Source organism: Amblyomma mixtum, chromosome 8, assembly GCF_055824585.1.
Source record: "Amblyomma mixtum isolate Tamu chromosome 8, ASM5582458v1, whole genome shotgun sequence".
NCBI lineage: Eukaryota > Metazoa > Arthropoda > Arachnida > Ixodida > Ixodidae > Amblyomma > Amblyomma mixtum.
The window spans coordinates 80,422,353-80,444,685 of NC_143019.1; the positions used below are offsets into that span (position 1 = coordinate 80,422,353).

A 22,333-nucleotide genomic window follows, 5' to 3' on the forward strand; every position below is an offset into this window, starting at 1 on the left:
AAAGGGGGAGGTTGGGGAGGGATTGGGTATGTGAGCGGTGGTTATTAAATCTGAATCGGAAGGAATTGGCTGTTTGGCCTATGTATTGCATTCGACAGTCGCCACACTCGAGCATGTAATCCACGTTGCTGGAATCGCAGTTTAGATCTTCCCGGATAGAATGCTAGAAATTTGAATGGGTGCTTTTTGCCAGTGCCGTGGTTTCCATGTGTTTGCAGACTTGGCATCGGCTTTTTTCGCATGGTGTGCAACCCACAGCTCTCGGTTTATTGACTGTCGAGTGGACAACACGGTTTTGCAGATTTTTTGGTCTTCTATATGTTACTTGGGGGACCGTTGTGAAAACTTTTGAAAGTCGGTCACTCTGTTCAATGATATTAAAGTGTTTTTTCAGGATGTTGTTAATGTTCGGGAGATTATTTGTGAAGGTTAGTATGAGATTACAGCGCTGTGATGTTGGCTGAGATTCCTTAATGACATGATTAATATTGGTTGCTTCTGCCTTTTTAATGGCATCAACGATGCCATTAAAAAGGCAGAAAAAAGGCAGACTTTGTGGTCCCGCGAACGCCACATTATATTATTTTTTTTTTCTTTCACAATATACATTTTTTTCTTTCACAATGTAAGCTTACATTTTTCACATTCCTTCCGATACTTCCGGCCATGGGTGCATTATTCCTGGGTGGGAAGAAAAAGCACTGCTTCAAAGGTTTTCTTTTCCGTGTTTTTTCCTAAGTTTTTTTTTCCCCCTAAGTTTCTTTTTGGTAATTGTCAGATTTTTATTTCTTATTTTTTATTTTTTTCTTGCCCTCGAGTTGCTGCGCGGCCACGCACCTGTCGAGCATCTCCGAGTAGGACACGCCTGTCAACAAGCAAGCCTGTTTTGCTTAACAAAGCAGAGGCTGCATCTGGACATTGTATTTTCTCCCTGTTCCTCACACTCGCCCCCCCCCTTTTTTTTTTTTGGTGTGGGTCGCGCTGCCTCTAATAATTTTTTATGTGGATTTTTCTGCTATGTGCTTTGTGTTTCCCACTTACCTGTTCTGTACCCACCCCTATAAAAGGGGATGCATTAACAATGTAAAATCACTCCTGAAGAAGATCGGTCTTCCGATCGAAACGTCGAGTAGAATAAATATATTTCCTTTAACGAAGCCTATACTTCGCTATATACTCTTGTAAGCAGTCAAGTACTCCATGCTTTCGCAACCTATATATATATATATATAAAGCCACTTTGAGGGGGTGGAGGCTGAGTGCACGTGCCTTGGTCGGAAGGCACTCGTGAAGGCGAGTCCATGACACGGCGGATAGAGAACAGATGTTTGGCGCTGGATGAGACCGGCATCAGGGGGGATTGTCGGCTTTTGCCCGCTCCTGGAACCAACAAGTAGCAGGGAACTCAAGTGTGAGGAATGCGGCAGGTGAAACGGCTCGACTGCTGGCTGAATGTGTCCGAATGTGTCCACAACGTAGGTGCTGGACACCACCCCACATTGACTGAAGAAGTGTTGAAACACGAGGAGCGGTGGCTGCCAAGCGTATAATACGTGCACTAAGCCTTAGTGCCTACGTAATCAGTTTGTTTGATGTCCGTTCACTAGAAAATGTTGGAAAGGAAAGCAGAAGGGGAAAACGGCTGTGGCAATAAAATGCTGTCAACATCGCTCGGTGTTGCGCAACTAGGGTTTTGTAGCGAAAGCTACATTGGCCACGAACTTGCGATTTCGCAGAGACCGACCGCGAGCCGTTGCCAAGCAACCGCCGCAGCTGGCGGACTCCCCGCACTCGCCGCGCCTTCTGGCATGACGTCACACCGCTTGCCTTGTCGTTGCGCTCGCCTCCGCTCGCTTCGCCAGCTCTGTCGCATGCCAGCTTTCGCTACGTTTATCCTGGCATAGCCGAGCTAAGCCACCGGCAACCCTTCTCATACATATTTCTTTACCTAGTGCATATCGTCGACCCGACCCCTACCTTTCAGCGCGAAGTCAACGAGAGCTCACGTTCTAGGGCATTACTTTTTCGTCTCAAGTGCCTCATAGCTTTTTAGCACAAACGAGGCTTCAGAAATGCGCTCGATGGAGTTGATTTTTGCGTCCAGTGTTGTCATGGGGATCATCAGCTGCAGACCAGGCCTGGTCAGTCGCACATGTTCTCTGCGCGTCTGGTAAGTGCAGCTTTGCGCTCGTACGGGTATAGAGTCGCTGGTCCAGGGAGAGTACAGAAGCTGTCTTTGCCGCTCTCCAAGCCGCAATATTTGTCCTTGCTTGGCGGGGGCCCACTCACTTGGAAAGCTTCCGCGCGTCTAGTGGACGTCAAAGGCACTCCTCATTGGATGTATTTTTAAATAGACTGCCAAAGCGTATGTGTTTTCAAAATATTATGTTTAGCATTAGGTTTTGGTTGCCTGCATAGCTCGTATTGCTGGGTGTGCAATCACCTTTATACCATGGAAGCCTGACTGGTATGTGGTTTTGTCTACGCTTCTTTCCACCATTTTTACGAGGAACATTGATATTGTAGTAGTATGTTCTGCCTAGACAGCGTGCAAATGCTGATGTTTTTTCCTGATGTAATATACTCGGGTTCTACAGGTACCATGTCTAATTTTGCTTCGTGATAGGCGCTGCCGCTCAAGCCAGGATGGCTTTGGTAGGCCTGAATATATGCAAGGGTTTGGCTGCTGGCGATTAAGGTATCATTCTGAATAATATTATAATTCTTCACCTAACTGACTGGGCAAGCATTCTTAGATTGGAAAAGAAAAAAAATCATACAGAGCTTTGCTTTTGCAAGAGACAAATTGGAATGGTGCCATGAGATGGTAATTAAAAAAAAAGCGCATTGCGTGTACTGCACACAGCTTTCTCAACAATTTGTTGCTGAAGGTGTTTGTTTGGAACCCTTCAGGTAGAGGACTTCCACGACTGGAACAATGAGCATTCACTTCAATGGTGGCGGCCTTCTGGCTTTTCAAATATCTTTTCGCTTCACGCCTGAATAAGCGCGTCCATCGCTCAGGACATAACGCTCTTAGTGATGATGACTGGTACTCTACTAATAATCTGCACAAATCAATTTAAATTCCTCAGATTTCATTTAGCATATTATAATAATTATTCAAAAACCAAGCTTTTTTTCTTGCCCTTCGTTATTCATTATAAGCCTCCACTATATCAATGCGTGTGCTGTCTACAGGAAAGAAAGCTCTTAAAAGTTAAGAGAGGTGCCACGAATATGTTAGGCACTTTGAATGCGCACGCCGCTTTATTTTTAAACATTTTAGCTATATTTGATGATTCTTAACGGCAGCACTTTTTCTGTTTATCGCTAGTTAAACTGTTCTTTCCTTTTGCACAGTTGAAACCTTAGTCTGAAAATGAGACTTCTATTTACTTTTCTAAGCAGCTGCATGATGGAACAAGATACACTGCAAGTGCATGTCGAAGGAAAGTTTGGTATAGTTTGGCTTTATATAGAAGAAAAATTCCATGAAATATTCTGGTTTCAGCTGTCTTAATTCATGTGCTCATCTGCCATAGATAAAAGCTGCTCAAAAAAATTAGCAAAAACTTTAATGTGTCTTGCTTACTGCGCCGACGCATATTAGGCTTTAATATTCGTCTATTTAGTTCAAGAAACGCCTTTTGCAGGAAGGTGAACATAGATGCAAAGAGCAAAAAAATAATAAATCAAAGTAGCTGCTTTCTGTTGTCGGCCCAGTATGCAAGCTCAACATTTCACTTGAACGCCGCGAGTGAACATCACTGTCGCCTTGATTCTTTCTCTTTATATTAAATGTGTGTTGACGTATGCGAAATGTAATCCTGAAAATGATTCCTCCCTGATTGCTCGAACGGCACTGTACTCTGTGGAAAAAGCACTTTAAAGTTACTAAGACGCATTGCTCATTATTTCTGTCGATTCTGAATATTAAAGGAAAACAGTGGAGCAATCTGCAAAGATAAAAACTATAGCAAGCAAAGAGGTGTCGTCATTAACATCAAAAGTGAACAGATATGATTATTCTTATCATTATCCTAAGCCATTTATGTCAGACTGATTGCATGCTTGCAACATGGTATGTGCTTAACTTATTGAACAGCACCATGTGTCTAACCTTGATGGAGCTATCTTTTTGTGTAGAGTGCGTGCAGTATGAATTGTAAGTCCACATGGTGCCTAGGTCCGAAAGACCAGCAGGCTCAATTTTCAGGTCTTTCGATATCAGATTCTCTGAAATGCTTAGATGGGTGACGTCATTGGGTGTCTTACCGGCTTCGGGAGGACCCGGAAAGTGTTTAGCTTGAACGGCCATCAGAAGCAATGGTTACGAATCTAGTTAGCATTACTATACAGTGATACAACCACTACGATAAGACTCAGTTATAATGTTCTTTCCTGCAAGCAGTGTTTACAAAATATGAGCGCGAAAACACAATTCCGATGGGTAACCCCGATCGAGATCTTGCGATGTTTGTCAGTTTGTGTCAAGTATCTTGCGATCATTGTGAGTTTGTGCAAAGTAAAATAAATATATAAAAATAAATAAACACATAATGCGCGACTGAGATTCAAACTGGCGGAGGCACGAACAAATTGATTCTCTTGCCAGTGCTCGAGAGCACTAGGCTATCACCGCAGCTGAGCATACCTCGCATTGCTAAACTTCTACATGCTTTCACGCTGTGCAATGCACATCGTCATCTTCTTCAACTTCCAGCTGCTGCGCGAATACACAGAGAATTCTCCGTTTTTATCGCCGTTTTTATCGTTCATGCAGTTATGCTTTCGCGGATTTATAGAATTTAGGCAAAAATTCTCAATCATTTTTGCTCATAAATGAATGCACTGCTAAACAGTCTGCCTGTGATACCGGAGGACGTGAGCAGTAATTCATGGAAGATCTGTTCATCTGCCCTCGTTAACACGAACCTGGCTTAAACCCTGTGCAAGACGCGAACCCGTATGACATGTTCATTGAGCCGAAGTTACCATGTTCGAAATTGTTATGCATTAGTGGTCATAGTCATTTAATTCTTGCTTTAGCACATTGTGAAGTCTTTACCACGGACGCGGCTCCACGCTTAGAGCCAAAAGCGCTGCACACATGTGTCCACGAAGAACAACACACCGAAGAATAGCCCGCAGGCATTCCGTTAATTTGGCCCTCGGAGTGGTTCCGTCCGCTCAATGCATTCTCTCCCAACCCTGCGACCATTACCAGGAACTTCCGACAGCTCCCAGACTGTGCCGCTAAGCATAATGTCCTATCACGTTCTGGTATGCAGCCTTTCCGTGATTTGTTTGTTCTCACGCCTTTGATGGTGTCAACCTGCTATGTTTTAATGTTCAGAGCCATCCGCCATGTGGTGGCAGTGAAGGGAACTAGAAGCGTTTGTGCCACATTCTTCGTAATGGGCCAGCGCTGCTCGCGAGGACGACAGGGGGTGGGAGCTGAAGCTACCCATGGGGGCACGCTAGGGGCTCTACACAGCCTTTTCCGCTACCCCGTCGAGGGACGCTGGAAGAGGAATGGTGGGCCAAAAAAGAGAGTTTGGGAGGATGTCCGTCGCCTCGGACAGTCAAGGCGCAGAGCGAATTCCCAACGCCCAGAGTCAGGAGGAACAGTTCGCAAACTATATGAGTAACTAAGCGTATAAGCTTCAGCGTTATTTCGTGTGTTGTGGTTCTTTTCGTCTGGGACTGGAGAGACCAGTCGGTCTTGCCGCAGACGGTTTGCAGTCGGTTTCAGTCTGGTTGGAGTTCTTCAGGCGCGTCGATGTGATCACTCTCCTACCGACCAGCGAGGAGCACTGAGACTTCATGTCATGCGAGGTTACATTTTACATGCCAGCTGAAGCAGTGGATGAAGAAATACAAACTCTGTTGGAAATTTGCCGCACGCATGCCGTCATCATCAATAGGAGCAGCCTCACTATGTGCATTGTAAAATGAGGGTTGCTCCCAAATATCAACAATAAGTCCTCTCTTGTGCCAGCTGCAGCTGCCCTGTCTCCGCAAACCTCTTAATCACGTCTACTCAAATAACGTACTGCCGCACCCTGCTACGCCTGCTTTCTCTTCGAATCCAGACCGTTGCCCTTAATGACTATCGGCCATCTTGCCAGCGCATCAATGCCTTAGCTGAGCCCAGTGTTTCTTGATTTCGGCTTGGATGTAATTAACCCGAACGTGTTGCGTGACCCACTCCGCCCTCTTTTTGTGTCTTAACGTTACACTTGTGATTTTCCTTTCCATAGCTCGCTGCGTTGCCCTCAATTTAAGATGAACCCTTTTCGTTAGCCTCCACGTTTCTGTCCAATAGGCGAGTACCAGTAAGATGTAGCCGTTATATTGTTTTCTTTTGTGAGACAATGGCGAACTGCAATTCACGATCTGAGAGAACCTGCAGATGTGTGCCAGCGCAACCTTATTCTTCTAGTTATTTAACTCTCGTGATCCGGATGCGAGGTCAGTACGTACCCTAAGTATACGTATTCCCTTTCCATTTGGAATGCCTGGATACCAGTTTTAAACTACTCTTCTCTGCCGAGACTCTTGAACAATTTTCTGTATATTAATTTTAGCCATTGTACTCTTCTCCCTGTCTAAGTCATTGGTCATGCTTTGCAATTCGTACCCTAACTGACTAGGCAACGTAACGACATGAGCTAATCGCAGGCGATGAAGGTATTCGCCATTAATTATTATCCCCCCCTTCTCAAAATCATGGATTCTAAATAGCTGCTGTAAGCAGGCGGCGAATAGCAATGGCGAAATCCTCTCTGCGTGCCTCACATCCTTCCTTATTGGAACCTTACTGCTGACTTTATGCAGGAATATGGAGGCTGCACAGCCGTTCTAGGTATCTTCCGCTATTTTGCATAAGGGTGATTGAGCGCGTTCTGGCACATTAAACATTACCTTCGCGATGCGCGCTGTCGAAGCGACTTGCACGTCATTTATTGAAGCACTCCTGCTGCAAGTGGCGAGAGTGCGACTTGTCGGGAAAGGAACGTCTAACGAATATCGCAAGAACGGTAATAAAACTAACCTCTTTGATAATGAAAGAAATCGATGCCACAGGTATGTACCATGCGTGTCACGCACGAATGTGTCTGCCAACTGCTGAAACTACCCCTGTCAGCCACCACGACGGCGGAGCGGAGCAAGCGGGCCTTTCTTTGAGAAAAAAGAAAAACGCCATGAAAGACAGACTATTGCCCTCGGCTCAAGGCACAAAAATAAACTTCTCTTACACGTTTCATACATTATGTGGCAACCACCTGTATTGGGATTATTGCCTGCCATTTCATTTTTCTTTACTAAACTTATGAGAAACATTCATCTTAATACTGACCGGTTTCACACAGGCAGGTGACCACTCCATTCTCCATTTCGGTATGGCATACATGGCTTGGAACTAAGTACTATTTTATTTACCCAGTTGAGGAAGGAGCTGTTGTTGAAAAATTTATTCCGAACTGTTTAGCACATTCTCATTGCATTTTAAGTTATATGTAGCGCTCTCATGCTTTGCTCCACAAAAACGTCTCGGTGAATGCTGTATGCTTTCTGGCACACGCCGAAAAACCTTTATCCCAGTTTTGCCCCATCCTTGTGGAATCGCTTTTTATCCATCCCCAGCGTTTTTTAGTGTTTTTTGTGTGTGTGTTGCGGGGACGCGCCCTCGTCATACGGCGATGAATGTGGATCCTCCTGGGTATCCGGCCAGGCTGCAGCCTCCTTCCTCGAGTTCTTCAAGGAAGCGTTGCAGCCTTCCGACTGACCCCTTGTGCTGGGGGGGAAATCCGACTGTGCGGCCTGCCCGTGGCCCCCCCTGCCACCGGATACGGGCCGGTGTAGTTTCGGCTACTAGGCTTTGTTCCGGTGCAACGCACAGCGGTGGGTGGATCCGCCGGAATCCACTCTTGGGGTTGCGAATCCCCAGGAAAGGTGCAGCAGACTTTCTGCGACATTGTGAGCGTGTCGCGCCCACGATGCCCTATGCCTGAGTGGGAGGGCAGGTCCGAGAAGGGAGACGGACTGGGCACGTGGAATCCGGCTTAAAAGCAGATCTGGTGACTAGAACAACTGTTTGCTTTTGGCGTGGTCGACCGGGTAGACGCGGTCGGGACTTTGTCGTTTTGCCGTTGGTGCTGGCGCCTCGGTAGACGCGGTTCCGACTTAGCTGCTTTGCCGAGCGACGAGATCGCCCGGGCAGACGCGGTCGTTCCAAAATTCGCAAAAATTGAAAGTCACGGTTCCCTCTCGGTACGAGGGCGTATCACCCAGCCGCGGACGCGTTGGTTTCCGATCATGAAGAGCTCGGTGTCTCGCGGGGGCATGCGGCTGGGCGATCCAAGCTTAGGTTTTGGGGAAGTCACCCTTGGCCTGAAAGCACGAAAAGAGATGGAGTAAGTAGCAGCAAACTCCGAGGCCAGTAAGCTCCGAAACGCGGGAAAGCCCGGCGGCTATCTGAGTAACGGTTAGTAGACTGGTGAAATCGCAGCGAGCATCAAGCCTGGCCCGGGCCCGTGCAGATATACCTTGTGGTAGCACTTGATGTCACTGCGGACATCAGTCGAGACTTCAACCATGACAGAGTGGGCGTATGGATTGAGGTTTCACATACTATGCCAGGGTGATCGTTCTCGATCGCTGCGAAAACTGTGAAAGGATGGCTGCAGCGTGTGCGAGTACTGCAGGAGTAAGAGCCGAAGTACCGAACGAGTGCTGCGAAATATCCGTCTCTTAGTACTGTGGCAGGGTCGGGGGGGGGGGGGGGGGCGGAACCTGGCTTGGGGGAGGGGATCCTGGTCGAGCCCCTCTAGGATTTTTCCTGTCTCGGACGGTCGGAGATCGCCGGCAAAACGTTCTCTGTGATGTGGGAGTACGCTCGACGCCGAGGGCCCACTATTGGTGCACTGAGTGCTCGCCCTTCAAGGAGGCCTGAAAAGGAACTCAGGATCAAATCAAACCAAATGTGGTCAAAATCCTGCGGTCCCCAATCCCACCTAATTCCCATAACCCGATCCAACTTCCAAGTTCCCATCCATGTATCCCATCCCTCCGCTACTTCCCAGGGGAGATCAGGGGAGTCTCCCCGGGCCCGCTCCCCCGGTTGTGGGTCGCTAATGTAGCATTTTCCCTATTATTTTATTTTTCCACCCACGGGTGGCGAAAACATATTTTGCCTACGGGCCTCATCTTTTATTTTTCAATTGGGTTAAGCCTGTCGTGCGTAAGCGGTGCAGGCAGGGGCATATTATTTTTATTTCCTTTTTGGTTGCCCCAACCTAATAAATGACCCCTTGTGCTGCAGTGCAGGCAGGGACATATTCGGAGGTCGTGGGTTCGGATCCCACCGGCGGCATGTGGTTGTTTTTTCTCCTGCTTTTCTAATCAATTAGCTTTAAGCGACAGTAATATTCTGACTTGATCAGCACCGCAAAAAAATAAATTAATTAAAAAAAAAACCTTGTGCTCCTTGGTTTCTGTGGCTGTTGGCTTCTCTCATATATATATATATATATATATATATATATATATATATATATATATATATCAGTTAGGGCTCATATGAAGAGAACAAAAAAGAAACTAAATAAGGCATCTCTAAAGCATAACGACGGATAATGAACCTGCAATGAAGCAGCAAACACTGGAGCTGCTCAGGTGCAGCAGTGAGCAGGAAAATGGAACTGCACTGCCATAGGAGGAATGCAGTCCATTGCTTTTCACTTCAGATTCTTAGGCGACAGCGTCCATCTTTCATCCATATACTTCATTTGCTCAAGGACATGAACTGATGAAAGCGAAAAGGTGCCTCATTAAAGGCATGCAAATTCAGCCTCCCGCCTTACTCATAGATACAAGAGCAGATAAAGCGCCAGCTGTCTCTGAAAATTAGAAATGAAACTTCTAAACCACCACACTATGAACGTGAAATTGTTTGACACCCTGCGGAACACAACACACGCGCCGCGCGCTAATTTTGATCACACGTCACGAGGACAAACCGCGGCTCCTGGGGCTGCAGGACAGAGTTCCTTGGCGCCAAGCGCTGGCTTCGCGCAGGAAGGAAATAGGAGGATCCTGTTATTGACCTATGCGGTGCTCTAATGGCAGTGCAGCACCGATGCATCACTGAAAAGGCTGAAAGTTTTGGCCGAATTCGTTTAGATTCAGCTCCGTGCTCTCCCTTGAATTCACACTCCGTTATTGGGCCAAGGTCAGCAGGGGCGCCGGCAGCAAGAGCTAAAAAGTTTCATGGGTTATAAAATATTGACACAGGGTTTACCAAGTCACCTTTAGTGTCTGAATTTATAATAAGCAGTTCTTTTTATTCAGACATATCTGACGGCTGGTAAATCCTTAAGTTACATGATGAAGTAAAGCTAAAGAAAAATACAGCAAACATGGCCGCGCAAACAAAGGGTAGCTGACCAAAAACATTGTGGGAGGCAATATGGGAAAGAAACTCATTTGTCTTGAGTGGGACAGGACATGTAAGCTGATGGCGGTAATGTAAAAATGTAGGCCGTGGTATATGAATGGGGACGAAGGAAGTTAATCAAAAACGCAGACCCAAGCGGGTGGCGGCCAACTACAAATCCACCAATTGTGAAATACAAGCTTTTTATACTCCTTCTTAAGGTCAAAACAAAGCAATTCGTGACATCCTTATACGAGAAAAAGAACTCGACGAAGGTCATTTGCAATAGAAGAGGAAACGGTGGCAGTTTATTTCTCATATTCTATGCCAGCCGCTTCAGCAGCCTCTTTGCGGATGTTTCTCCACAGGTCCATCACAGGCGATGTTTCTTCCGTCCTTTTTATCGCTGCCTCCATGCGTCGGAGTTGTTCTGGAGAGAAATATTCTCTCCAGCTGCCAACCTTGGCTTTTCTTACAAGGTTATATTTACTGTTGTCACCCTGATATGCGTCCTTCCATACTTTTTTATGGTTTTCACTCCAAGCAGTTCCCTCAGTTAGTGGGCTGATGGCTAAATTTGTAACCATTACTTCTCTCATACTCTCGGCCACGCTACGTTCAAGTAGCTTCTGGAGCAATTGTTCATTTTCTTGCAACTCACGGCCGTAGCTTTCTCCGAGGAAGTGCGCCAATTTTAGTATCGTACCCTGCGTGTCTTCCATGAGGTCCTCATAGCAAACGAAGAACACGTTAGGCTCATCCTTAATGGCATATCCGGAAACTACGTGGTCAAAGTAGGTGCCGTAGCCGGCTATGCCCTCAGTGAGGAAGGCATCAACAAACTCATCAAAAGAGCCATCCTTAAAGCGGTAAAGGCTGAGGTCGGTCACGAAGTGAAAAAGAGATACAGCCAAGTCCCACGGGTTCCGAGCTACGTAGATGTACTTTGCTTCGGCGCTTACGGCCCCCTGTGGCGGTGACAGGTGTGTTTGCAGCAGCCGCAAGGGCAGGCTTGGCTTCCAGCCTTCCAACTCTGATACTCCAAGATAGCGCATGTTCTCTTGGAACTGCTCATAAGAGCTCACGGGCTGGCCTCTATTTAGTATGAGCTGCACAATGTATAGAACCCAGTGCGCCCCTGCTTTTGGGTAAGAAAGCAGGGCCAGGTCGCCCACTCCTGGTAGAAACCTTAGCGCGTCCCTCAAGATGACCGGGTTGTAGTGAGGATCCCTGGGTACGCCATCTATAAGTTGAACGTGCGGCTTCCTCTTCGCCATGAGGAGACTCCGTACCGTCCACCTGCACAAAATAATAATTTTCGAGTAAAGAATTTTTGTAAAATACCAGAACATAACCTTTTTCTCCAATTAAACTTCAATTGGCACTCACATTAAAATACCAACGAACTGTAACCAAATAAAGAATGCAGCATTATTTCTTTTTTTTTGGGGGGGGGGGGCGTGGGGTGGAACATGAGGTGTATTGCAACATAAGTTTAAAGAGCTACAGAATGAAGAAGAATCACAGCGCTTGTGACCAGAACCCGCAGTTTACACATGTCGCGTGGAGTGCGCTACCAAATGAGTCTACCCAGGCGGGCGCGTCTGGCAGCAGCCGTCACCGAAGAAGTGTACTACATTCATCCGCTGTCGCTGCACGCTCCTAGTTCAACGGCAACCGACACTCCCTTTGATTCTTCTTTGAGCCCTCCTCCTCCCACGGGTGGTATCCGTTGCAACCACCATCCCGTTGACCGTTTCACCAAAATCACCATACCCTCCTCTTCACATGCTGACCCTACACTCCTTCCTCTTGGTTTCCATCTTCCAGTTACACAGCCTACTCCCACGTTGCTGAACTCAGGAAAAGGCAATTAACAGCTGTGTCTGGAAAAAAAAGTTTGGAAAGGCAAGCTTTACTCTAAAAAAACAAGGGGCTTTTCTCTGTGTTGAGCATGGTGCCTGTGCTTAGTGACATTTTTCGCGCTCAGAATTGCTGACTGATCGGTGGCCAGGTGATTTCCTGTTATTCGAGGACGTCCAGGCATGTGGACGGTTAATTGGTTTTCATCGACGCCGCTGGTCTCAACAACCAACTCGTAGAAATGCCCTCTTCATAATGCTGTGCCTCAGAGTACACTTACGCTCATAGCGGTAATGCAAAGCCAGCGCCAAATGCGCTCAATGGTGCTCGCCCTGAAACCGATTCAGCAGGGTTCTACTGCGAGTAGAACGAAATTATTTGGCCTAGTCGATGATGCCGCTGTTGAAGTTTCGCTCGGTGCTTTCACACGCATCGTGGACTCGGCGAATCTGGTCGTCGGGAGACGCTAGGTTGCTTGATGTTCGCATAATCAACCCAAAGTTAAACACGGCAGATGCGCTACCCGGAATGTGTTGATGTTGTGAGCGGCGTTCTTTTAGTTGCAACGCAATATTTCGTAGGTTTTGATTTGAGTAAACAATTCTATATTCGCTGCTTTAACAGCTTACACTTGACCCCACGTCGCACGCCATCTCGGCACTCCCCATTAGACAGCCGCCGCCAAATCACAGCGACGCTCCGAACGAATTACAACTGGACTGAACTAGATCGCAAGCAGTCTTCGACTAGACCGATGGCGCTCCCCAGTTGCAGGCCGACGGAATTCACAGGCCGCCGCGGTGGCTCAGTGGCTATGGTGCTCGGCTGCTGGCCCGAAAGACGCGGGTTCGATCCCGGCCGCGGCGGCTGAATTTCTTTGGAGGAGAAATTCGAAGCCCGTGTACTTTGCGATGTCAGTGCACGTTAAAGAACCCCAGGTGGTCGAAATTTCCGGAGCCCTCCACTACGGCGTCTCTCATAGCCTTAGTCGCTTTGGGACGTTAAACCCCATAAAACGAAAACGAAACGAATTCACAGTGTCGCTGACAAAAATCGCTTGCATGTGAAACGGGCCTAACGCAGCGCTGTTGGTTGTCGCGGAGGTATTATGCCCCGAGTGGTGGTCACCTATCTTGCTTTCTGATGAACTTTCGTTCAGCCAAGGTCGCGTTTGCCAGACAACAAAAGCAAATCAGGGATACTATTCGCAGGCGGTGTTGTTACCGCCTGTGCCTTATTTGTCTCGAAGATATGTTCACTCACTGCTGCACTGCAACTGCACACCGAAGCGTCATTGACTTCTGTTCTTCCTGTTTACGAAGCCACTGCCTGCGACCGGATGTGAACAGCATGAATCTGATAAAAAAAAAAACACACCCTCATGTTTCGCTGCAATTAAATGTGCACCCCTTGGGGTGAAAGGCCAAGATAAGTTGTTTTAAAATGCGGTTAAATAGTAGTGGGGTGCGCATATACTTTTTACAGCTACCTCACCCAGATTAACAGATGTATCCATTTTCGAGGTGGCACTCACCGCAGATGGACCAATAAAGCGCCGAGCGTGCGTACTTATGACCGGTCGGATCGTCAGCTAAGACAGCTTAGTCGCAGGCCAGTTGGTGCGACATTATCAAGGAAAAAAAATCTGAGGGGAGACCAGCTCCGCCTCAGGGCCTAGCCTAATCAATTAATTCCCATATATCCAGAACTGGTCTTCACAACTTGACATTGATAGGTTCCTGGGAGTCCTCATTCCCCTCCTGGCGCAGTGGTGCAGCGGTTAAGCGATGCGATGGAAGGCGCTGCCATCGGTGGGGCTTACTTAGGTTCATCTTGCAGGGAACCTTTACCGACCGATCGTTATTTAACTGCCACCTGCTCCGGCTGTTTGCCCACAATCCAATGGGCAGGTTGCGATGGCGCCAAAAGGCTTCGTAACCTAGGTGGCCCACCTGCCTCTTAGCTTGCTTCTCCATAGATTTGTCGTGAATTCTTCGTGCGGTCAACGACGCCGATGGTAATGATGCCGAATTTTCTGCGACACGATCCCCTTGACGCTATACCGTTAAAAACCGAAAAAGAGACGGGATACAAAACTGGACTGCCCTCTGTTGCCGGCTGCCTCTGTGCCGTCGCTTTTCGTAGTTTTTTTCGTCATAATGTCGGATTGTCAGCACGCCTGGGCTCACGCGCTACGTCTGTGTGGCGTCCCCGTGCCGAACTTAAGCACTTCACATGTCGGACATGATGGGGCCTCACAAGCGACTACGACTCCCAGTAGAAGAGCGCCATGATAGTGCCGCGAATCTTTGTTGCGTTTGTTTGTTGTGCTTATTTGTTCATGCTTCAAGGCTGCCACACGCCGCTTTATCGCTTCGTTTGTGACGCAAGACGCGCCTAGAATTATCTCGATTTATCGCATCCAGACGGAGCCGATTCTACTTTGTGCCAGAATGTTCTAGTAACTTCCCAAGCTTTATCTCGAAGACAACTTTAAAAAGAGCACGGCCGACAGCGGCAGGCATTCTGTTCGATGACCGCCGTGCACGCTTGTTGCTACGCCGCCGCCGAGTGATTGAGTTCTTTGCGGGCGCAAGTCAGCCCAAATAAAGAGTTCCGTTTCGAAGACATCCTCGTTGTATTCCTGTTCGCCGTACTGCAGTCACAACTACGTGACAATAGAAAACGTCGACGCGCAGCCGCCAAACTATGCATCGACGATGCAAGACGGTGCGAAGCAGCAGCGGCTACTCCAGCCTCGTGAAGCAGGCCATCACCGATGCCCAGTGGAGGCTGAGAAGAAACGGCGGCTATAACTCAAGCAGTAAGCCGTCCGACAATGGTTCGCCCACTAGACTGCCGACGAACGTGCAGGGAAACTCGCAAATATGCGTGAAATTATGTGTCGTCGTGTGCCAGCAAAACTGTTGGGCTCGGTGCCCACTTCTCGTAACACTTCATTCATGAGGAGTTTGGTGGACCTTGCAGCGTTTGTGATGGACTACGGTTTACGTTGGACCTCGTGCGTGTACAACATCACTATGAGGTACTATTAATGCGCTGTTATTTTAATAGTGAATTGTGTCGTGAGCGTCATGAGCAATGCTCTCTCAGTTCATCGTCAACGAGCACATTCCTTTCTACAACACTTCTCAAGGCTGAATGGAATACGTAAGGCATAGGTGTGCTAAAGAATCGAAGTGAAATCATGTAGCTAATGGTTGAATTCAATACGAATCGAATATTCATAAGAACCTTCCATTCGATTTGAGGCGTGAGAAAACGGAGTGATGGTCGACCGTCGCCCTGAGGTATGACGCTATAAACCATGCAGTTATAACTATAGCTGTCCTATTTGATTTGTGGCGCGAGTGAACACAGTGAAGCTCCATCGACGCACTGAGGTACGACGCTATGACCCATGCAGTTTTGCTGTAGGTATCAAAGGGCTAGCACTACCCTATGCTAAGTGAACGCTACATAGCTAATGTATTATTTCATTGAGCCTACGACTCTCATGTGGCAAGTATAACAAAATTTACTTTCATTAGAGATGCTAACTGCAGCGTGTGAACTAGTGCCATATGTCAGTATATGAGCGAAAGCGAGCTCTTAGCCGACTCAATCTTAGAGGAAATGTATGGGAGAAGTATGAACGTTGCCGAGAGAATGCACCACATAGCGGCGGTCAACCTTAGTGAAATCGGCGAAGGCCGATTTCATATGCTGTGCAGATTATAAGTGGTCACTGTCTTTGAAATAGTCGTCGATAAAATGCATGGCTTTTCTTCATGAAATTTATAAAAAAATAATTGGAATACTTGGAAAGACCTTCGAATAGCGCCCACTTATTTAAAATATTTAGTTTTATTCCTTCGGCGATCTGGTAAGAGGTTATTCAAATAAGTATTAAAAAAAATTAGTACTGGTGGCTACCTATATAAAAGGAAACCACTATACCGGTGAGACGAATTTTGAAAGAACGTACATAACTTTTGCTTCCACGTAATGTGCTTAGAAAGACCCACGAGATCCTTGTGAGCCAGGCGCTTAATGTACCATTCTTCGGAGGTACTGAACTAGACTAGCCAAAAATAAAAAAGGAATCAATTTTGCTCACTACGCCGTCCTTTGCGAAACTGCAAGTATTACGGGGCCCTAACATTCTGGCGAAATATATTTTCGCGCTTTTACGTAGAGGCGGATACGTTTTGCGCGGGAAATAATCTTTACGGCAATGTAGAGAGAGCAAACATTTCATTAACAATCCTTGCCTACAATAACAACTAAAAATGCTATCTTGCTTTTTGTTATTTACCTCTTCTGACTATCAAGTGTGCGTGCATTAATTTTGAATATTGTGCTTTCTGTGAGTCTTTTTTTTTGTTGTTCTATCGCTGCCCGCTTTGTAGGGGGGCTGCGGGCTTCAGCCAAGTCGCTTGTTGTCAAGCGGCTTTTATCCGCAGTCTCCCCCATCACTGATGGAAATAAACACATTATTATTATTATTATTATTTGTTGGAAGGAAAAAATAGGACACTGTATCTATATAAGCCAATCTGAAACGACCGAAGGGATGCCGGTGACACGTGGGCGCCAGAACAGGCTGAGGAAACTGGAGTATTCCATCCTTTCGCTAGTGGCGTCACCGCCTCAAGTTCACGCTTCCTCTGCCTGTCGGTAGCCTTCACCGATCAATGCACCCTACTTGACGCAACATTCGGCTTGACTGCACAAGTGGACAGCAATAGAAAAGATAGCGCCAACACCAATGTTCTTTTCAGCTCTCTGAACACAAAGCCTAATTCCTGCCTTTGCACTCCCTAACGCCAGGATGCGACGAGTTGCAGTTTGCAAACCTCACTGCACTGTTGTTAAAAGCAGCTGGTACTTTAAGAGAGGTTGTACTTCTGCGTCTGGCGTTCAACTCTGATCAATGCTGAATATTTGAAGGTGTATCAAAATTTCACTGCAGTGAACCACTGTGTGAGTCGCCCAAAGTCTTGCATTTATTTGCTGAAACCACATTTATGAATGTCCCGTGCGGAATTTTTTTTTTCAGACTGCGCTTTAGCCTATCTTTATTTCGTTATAAATTTCAATGGCGAAACCTAGAATATATAGAGCGCCGCAAATATTTCTTAAGAAGCCTTACTAGATTTTCTTTTCAGTGCTCTAATGATGCGCTTTGCGACAAGTCGAGAGCCTGTAAAATTACTCCACTTACCCTTCTATAGGCGGTACGAACAGAAAGATGCCTGCGACAAGCTCGACGGCCACAAAACAGGGCTGTGCGCTGTGATAGACGGCAGACTATGCCCTCAGTGCAGGTAGCCTATTTTGTGACACCTGAGCGGATGCACTTTTTATTCTTCACTGCTCACCTGTGTCCCATGGAAATTTTATTGTAATGTTTTTTATCTCTGTCCTGATTCTTCTATCGGACCACTTTTTCTCCCATCTTTCGCTTCAGATGTTTTCCCGACTGCTCTCGCTTTTGTACGGAAAGCGGTGCGTCAAATTGGGGTCAAACACCGCTTGTATTTTTATGGGAGTAATTCCCAGCAGATTTTCTGGTGAAGAAGAAACTTACGCGAGAACGAAAAGAAAAAACGGTATCGGATTGACGTTGTTAGGCCAGCTGCAAAAACGTGCGCTAGCAGGTTGTGTTTTTAAATGTAGATTTAAAAAAAATATTGCTGACGATCACCTTACTTCCTACTGGGAAATTTGAGAGCAGCTCATCTATAGATTCAGGGCAAGAATTTGAGCTAAACATGTGTGTACGATTATAGACTACTGCTTATATTTCACAGGCATTTCTTCTTCAAGAAACATCCCGATAACCTTTCTTGATTGCCATGAAGGAAGCTTTGTGGTCGGAGAAATAGATGAATATAAGCTCGACTACCTGCATGAATGCCTGGCTTTCAAAGACGATGTCTATGCAAGTATTTCGCGATGTTGTCACAGCCATGGGAGGCATTACGAGCGAGAGGAACGGGAAGCCCTCCCGCATAAGTGGTAAGAAATTCCTGTTTGTCTCTATATCCAAATTAAAGTCTCCACCCACCCTGCCACCCTGGCAGGTGGCAGTTAATGGTTGATCGCGAGCACTAAGGCATGCACTAACGCATGCATCCCGCATCTCTCTCTCATCACGCCGTGTAGCCCCATCGGTCCTGTCAACATATCATCAAATCAGCACATTCTACTAACTCAGCCGGATCACATCGCCACCGCCGCGGTGGCTCAGTGGTTGTGGCGCTCGGCTGCTGACCCGAAAGACGAGAGTTCGATCCCGGCCGTGGTGGTGGAATTTCCGTGGAGGCAAAATTCTTAACGCCCGTGTACTGTGCGATGTCAGTGCACGTAAAAGAACTCGAAATTTCCGGAGCCCTTCACTACGGCGTCACTCATAGCCTTAGTCGCTTTGGGATGTTAAACCCCAAGAAACCAAACTAAACCAAACCACCCCATAGTTACTTGTCGCCCTCATCGAGAGCCATTTGGCGACAATTACAGACAGGCTCCTTTATTTCGCCTACAGTTACTCATGCTTTCACCCCACCTTTCTTCCTGATTGCAACACCGGGGGCGTGCCCAGATCCACACTGTTCCACTATCTTTGGGAATGTCCTGCCCCACAGGCAGTACCCCCCCATCCCCACTTCCACTCATTCTTCCTGGGAGGCAGCTTTACGGACCGCTCAGCCGGCCAGCCAGAAACAGCTGGTGGACCGGGCGTTATGTGAAGCACAAGCCTGTGGGCTCCTGGACCATTAGGAGACCACCGTGGAAGATTTCTTTTGTCTAATAAAAATTGTTCCCTTCCAGCAATTCCCACGTACTTATAAGAGCGATTCAGGCGTCCACTGACCCAGGGAGCCAGCTTTGCGCACTTCCTTTCTGTAAAATGGCATAACGTTGCCAATGCGAACGCATGCGGCGCACATCTGTCACCATCCCTGCGTAACTTAATGCACGATTAGGTGTTCACTGTTCCAAGAGGGCAGTTATGCTTCTTTGCTTTCCAAGCTCCCGCTGCATTGCTTTTGCTGCATTGTCCAGTGCTGGTTGCAACGGACAATGGCGACAGCGACGCGACGCCGCGAAGCGCAGAAATGGGCGCCAAAGAGGTGCGCTCTAAAATAAGCTGGGGCTTAACTACTACTGTACCTGGTTAGAAAGCGAAAGCTATGGTGTACCGCGCAACTAGACACCGCTGGGCGTTTGTAAAGATTAGTACATTCCGGACACTGGATAGTTAACGCGGCTACCCTGCTCCCCTTGCGGGTGACATTTAATGGTTGATCGCGAGAGATTGCTCACCCGGTGAACGCTGCGGCCTATTCCTGAATTGCCGCGTGTCTGACACAACGCTGTCAGTGCTAACACATGCAGGCTACATTTCTCTCTCTCTAACCAACACACGCACCTCAAACCGCGATTCAGGCGTCCACTGACACATGGAGCCAGTTATACGCACTTTCGCTAAAGAAATCGGAGTCTAAAAGGTTGTCAATGCCAAATCCAACGAACACAATGAACTCCCAAGGCCTATGGTATCAGTGCCGCGTGTCTGCCGCAACGGTTTCAGTCAAATGTCTCAAAGCGACTATGGCTATGAGGGACTCCACAAACTTCGACGATCTGGGGTTCATTAAAGCGCACTGACAATGCTGACATCGCACAATACAAAGGCCTATAGAATTGAAATTGAAAATTAGTTTTTGGCGAAAGGAAATGACGCAGTAGTGGTCTCAAATATCTCAGTGTACACCCAAAACACGCTGTAAGGGAAAGCATAAAGGAGGGAGTGAAAGAAGAAAGGAACAAAGAGGTGTCGCAGTGGACGGCTGCGGAAAAATTTCGACAACCGGGAGATCTTTAGCCTGCACTGACATCGCAGACCACACGGGCGCCTTTTGCGTTTCGCCTCCAGCGAAACGTTGCCAGAGTACTCAGGTTCGAACTCTAGAATTTCGGCTTCATCGAAATTCGACCACCGTAGCCGGGATAGAACACGCGTCTTTCGGGTCAGGATGCCAGTGCCATATCCACTAAGCCACCGAAGCGGTGTTTCTGCAACAACGTTGCCCACACTGTAAAAAATTTCACACCTTTAAAGGGAACATACTGACAAACACACCCTCGCACCCGACAAAATAGGAGTTTCTGTTACTCGTGCACCCGTCCTGCACCCGTCTGCAACCTAGCATTTTAGGGGCGGGTGCATATGGTCAAAATACCCGCCAGTGCAGGCAAGGGTGTTCCTTTAAAAAATGTAAAGCTGGCTTCACCTCAGTTATGCATGCCGGACTAATTGGGGAAGGGAACTGTAAAAAACATAAAATATAGCTGTAGCTCGTGCGTTTTATGGGACAAAATGTGTTGGCGTGGTTAGTGTGACAACAACACGTGCACGTGTGAAGCAGTAACATGCGTTTTCGGCATTTTATCCACGTTTCACTGATGCATCGACGCGATTGTTAAGGCAACATTCCACATTGCGATCCCAACTTAACTAATTATGAAGGTAGTACAAACGCTCTGACGGGGGCGATAGTATGCGCTTTTGAGGATTGCACTTTGAGGCATGGTTTACATCTTTCGCACCCGAGAACATACATGCAGCGGCGAGAAAAATATTGGTTCACTCGCAGCTGAAAAAAAAAAAGAGTTATTGATTTTATTACGGCCGCCGCGCCGCTGCGGAAAGTGCTGACGCACTGTCAAGCCGCTGCTAAGAGCGGCGGCCGTTCACTTCGCCACGGTCAGCGGGCACACTCAGTTTCCATGCTCAGTTTGCTCGAAAACGCCGTTGAGAGCGTTGCAATTTGGTAGCGCACGAGCGTAGTCACGTGGTATCTTTTCATATTTCGTTGGCTTTCTTTAGATGCCGGAAAAAAGGACCCCGTAGGAGATACGATGCTACAATAAACTGTATTCGTTGTTTATAAACCTGCTCTACAACCTAACGTAATGGTCTTGGCACTAAAGTGAATATATGAAAAATTGCATAATTCATCTTAGTTAATTAATTAAGCGCAATACAAAATATTCTGAGGAGCGCCACATGATGGCGAACAATGCATCGTTGGTTTCAGCTGGCTGCGGTGTACCGCTTTTTTTAAATCCTTGGTTCAAGTTGCGTGAAACACCCTGCATATTTTTCAAACGGAGTACTGTCAGCGCGAAATCATTCTACTTTCCGCACGAAACTACGCCAAAAAACAAGACCAAAATTAGCAATTTCTTGAAGTAACCTCTGTGTCAACTGGAAGAAAGGTAATGATGGAGACCTGAAGTTAATTAGGGTCCCAGAAGAGCTTGAGAAGCTCAAAGAGCAAAGGGAAGAAAACAAAAATTTTATTTTGCCCCGACGTACGTAGCTCTCCAAAACTGAGCGAGTAGCAGAAGGTACCTGTGCAAACCCATTACAAAAAAGTTAAATGCTGCGGTATACAGCGTTTAATGTCTGAAAGCTAAACCTGAGCTATCGGAGACACCGTAGTGGAGGACTCCATACCATTTTCGGCAATCGTGGGTCCTTTAACGTGCACTGACATTCGCACAACACACGGACAATTTAGGCATTTAGTGCTTCCAGTTTCCGTTCTGGACAAACTAGCGAACATCGTCTACGCACAGCAGCGCACAGGACAGAGAACATGAGCTAGAACTTTTAGAACCTTAAGCGAACATTTCGATCCTCCCGCTGATCTCGTAACAGGCGCGCCGCGAGTGGAAGCACGCTGTGCGGGCCCATGAGAGCGCCAAGGGAGCTGAAGGTCTACTGGACCGCAGAAAAATCTGTCGCGATCAGACCTTGCAGTCGGCATTCGGCCTTATGTGTTGCTCTCAATCACCGCTGCGTTTTGTTGATTAATTTAAGTTTATGAAGAGCAATGCCACAGGCCTTGGAGCATTATGCCTATCCATCATAACATAGCGCCCTCCCGCTCATCTTCTACCTCTCTGAGCCTCCTCACCACGAATGCCCTGGCACCGTCCCTGTGCGGC

The 22,333-nt window shown here is 47.2% G+C and overlaps 1 protein-coding gene across 1 annotated transcript; it reads right to left on the minus strand.

The window, feature by feature from the left end:
* Positions 1-10,752: 10,752 nt before the first annotated feature.
* On the minus strand, positions 10,753-11,721 carry LOC149333172 (sulfotransferase 1B1-like). Its single transcript, XM_089557672.1, has one exon. The coding sequence runs from the start codon at positions 11,719-11,721 to the stop codon at positions 10,753-10,755; it is 969 nt and encodes a 322-aa protein (XP_089413798.1).
* Positions 11,722-22,333: the final 10,612 nt, after the last annotated feature.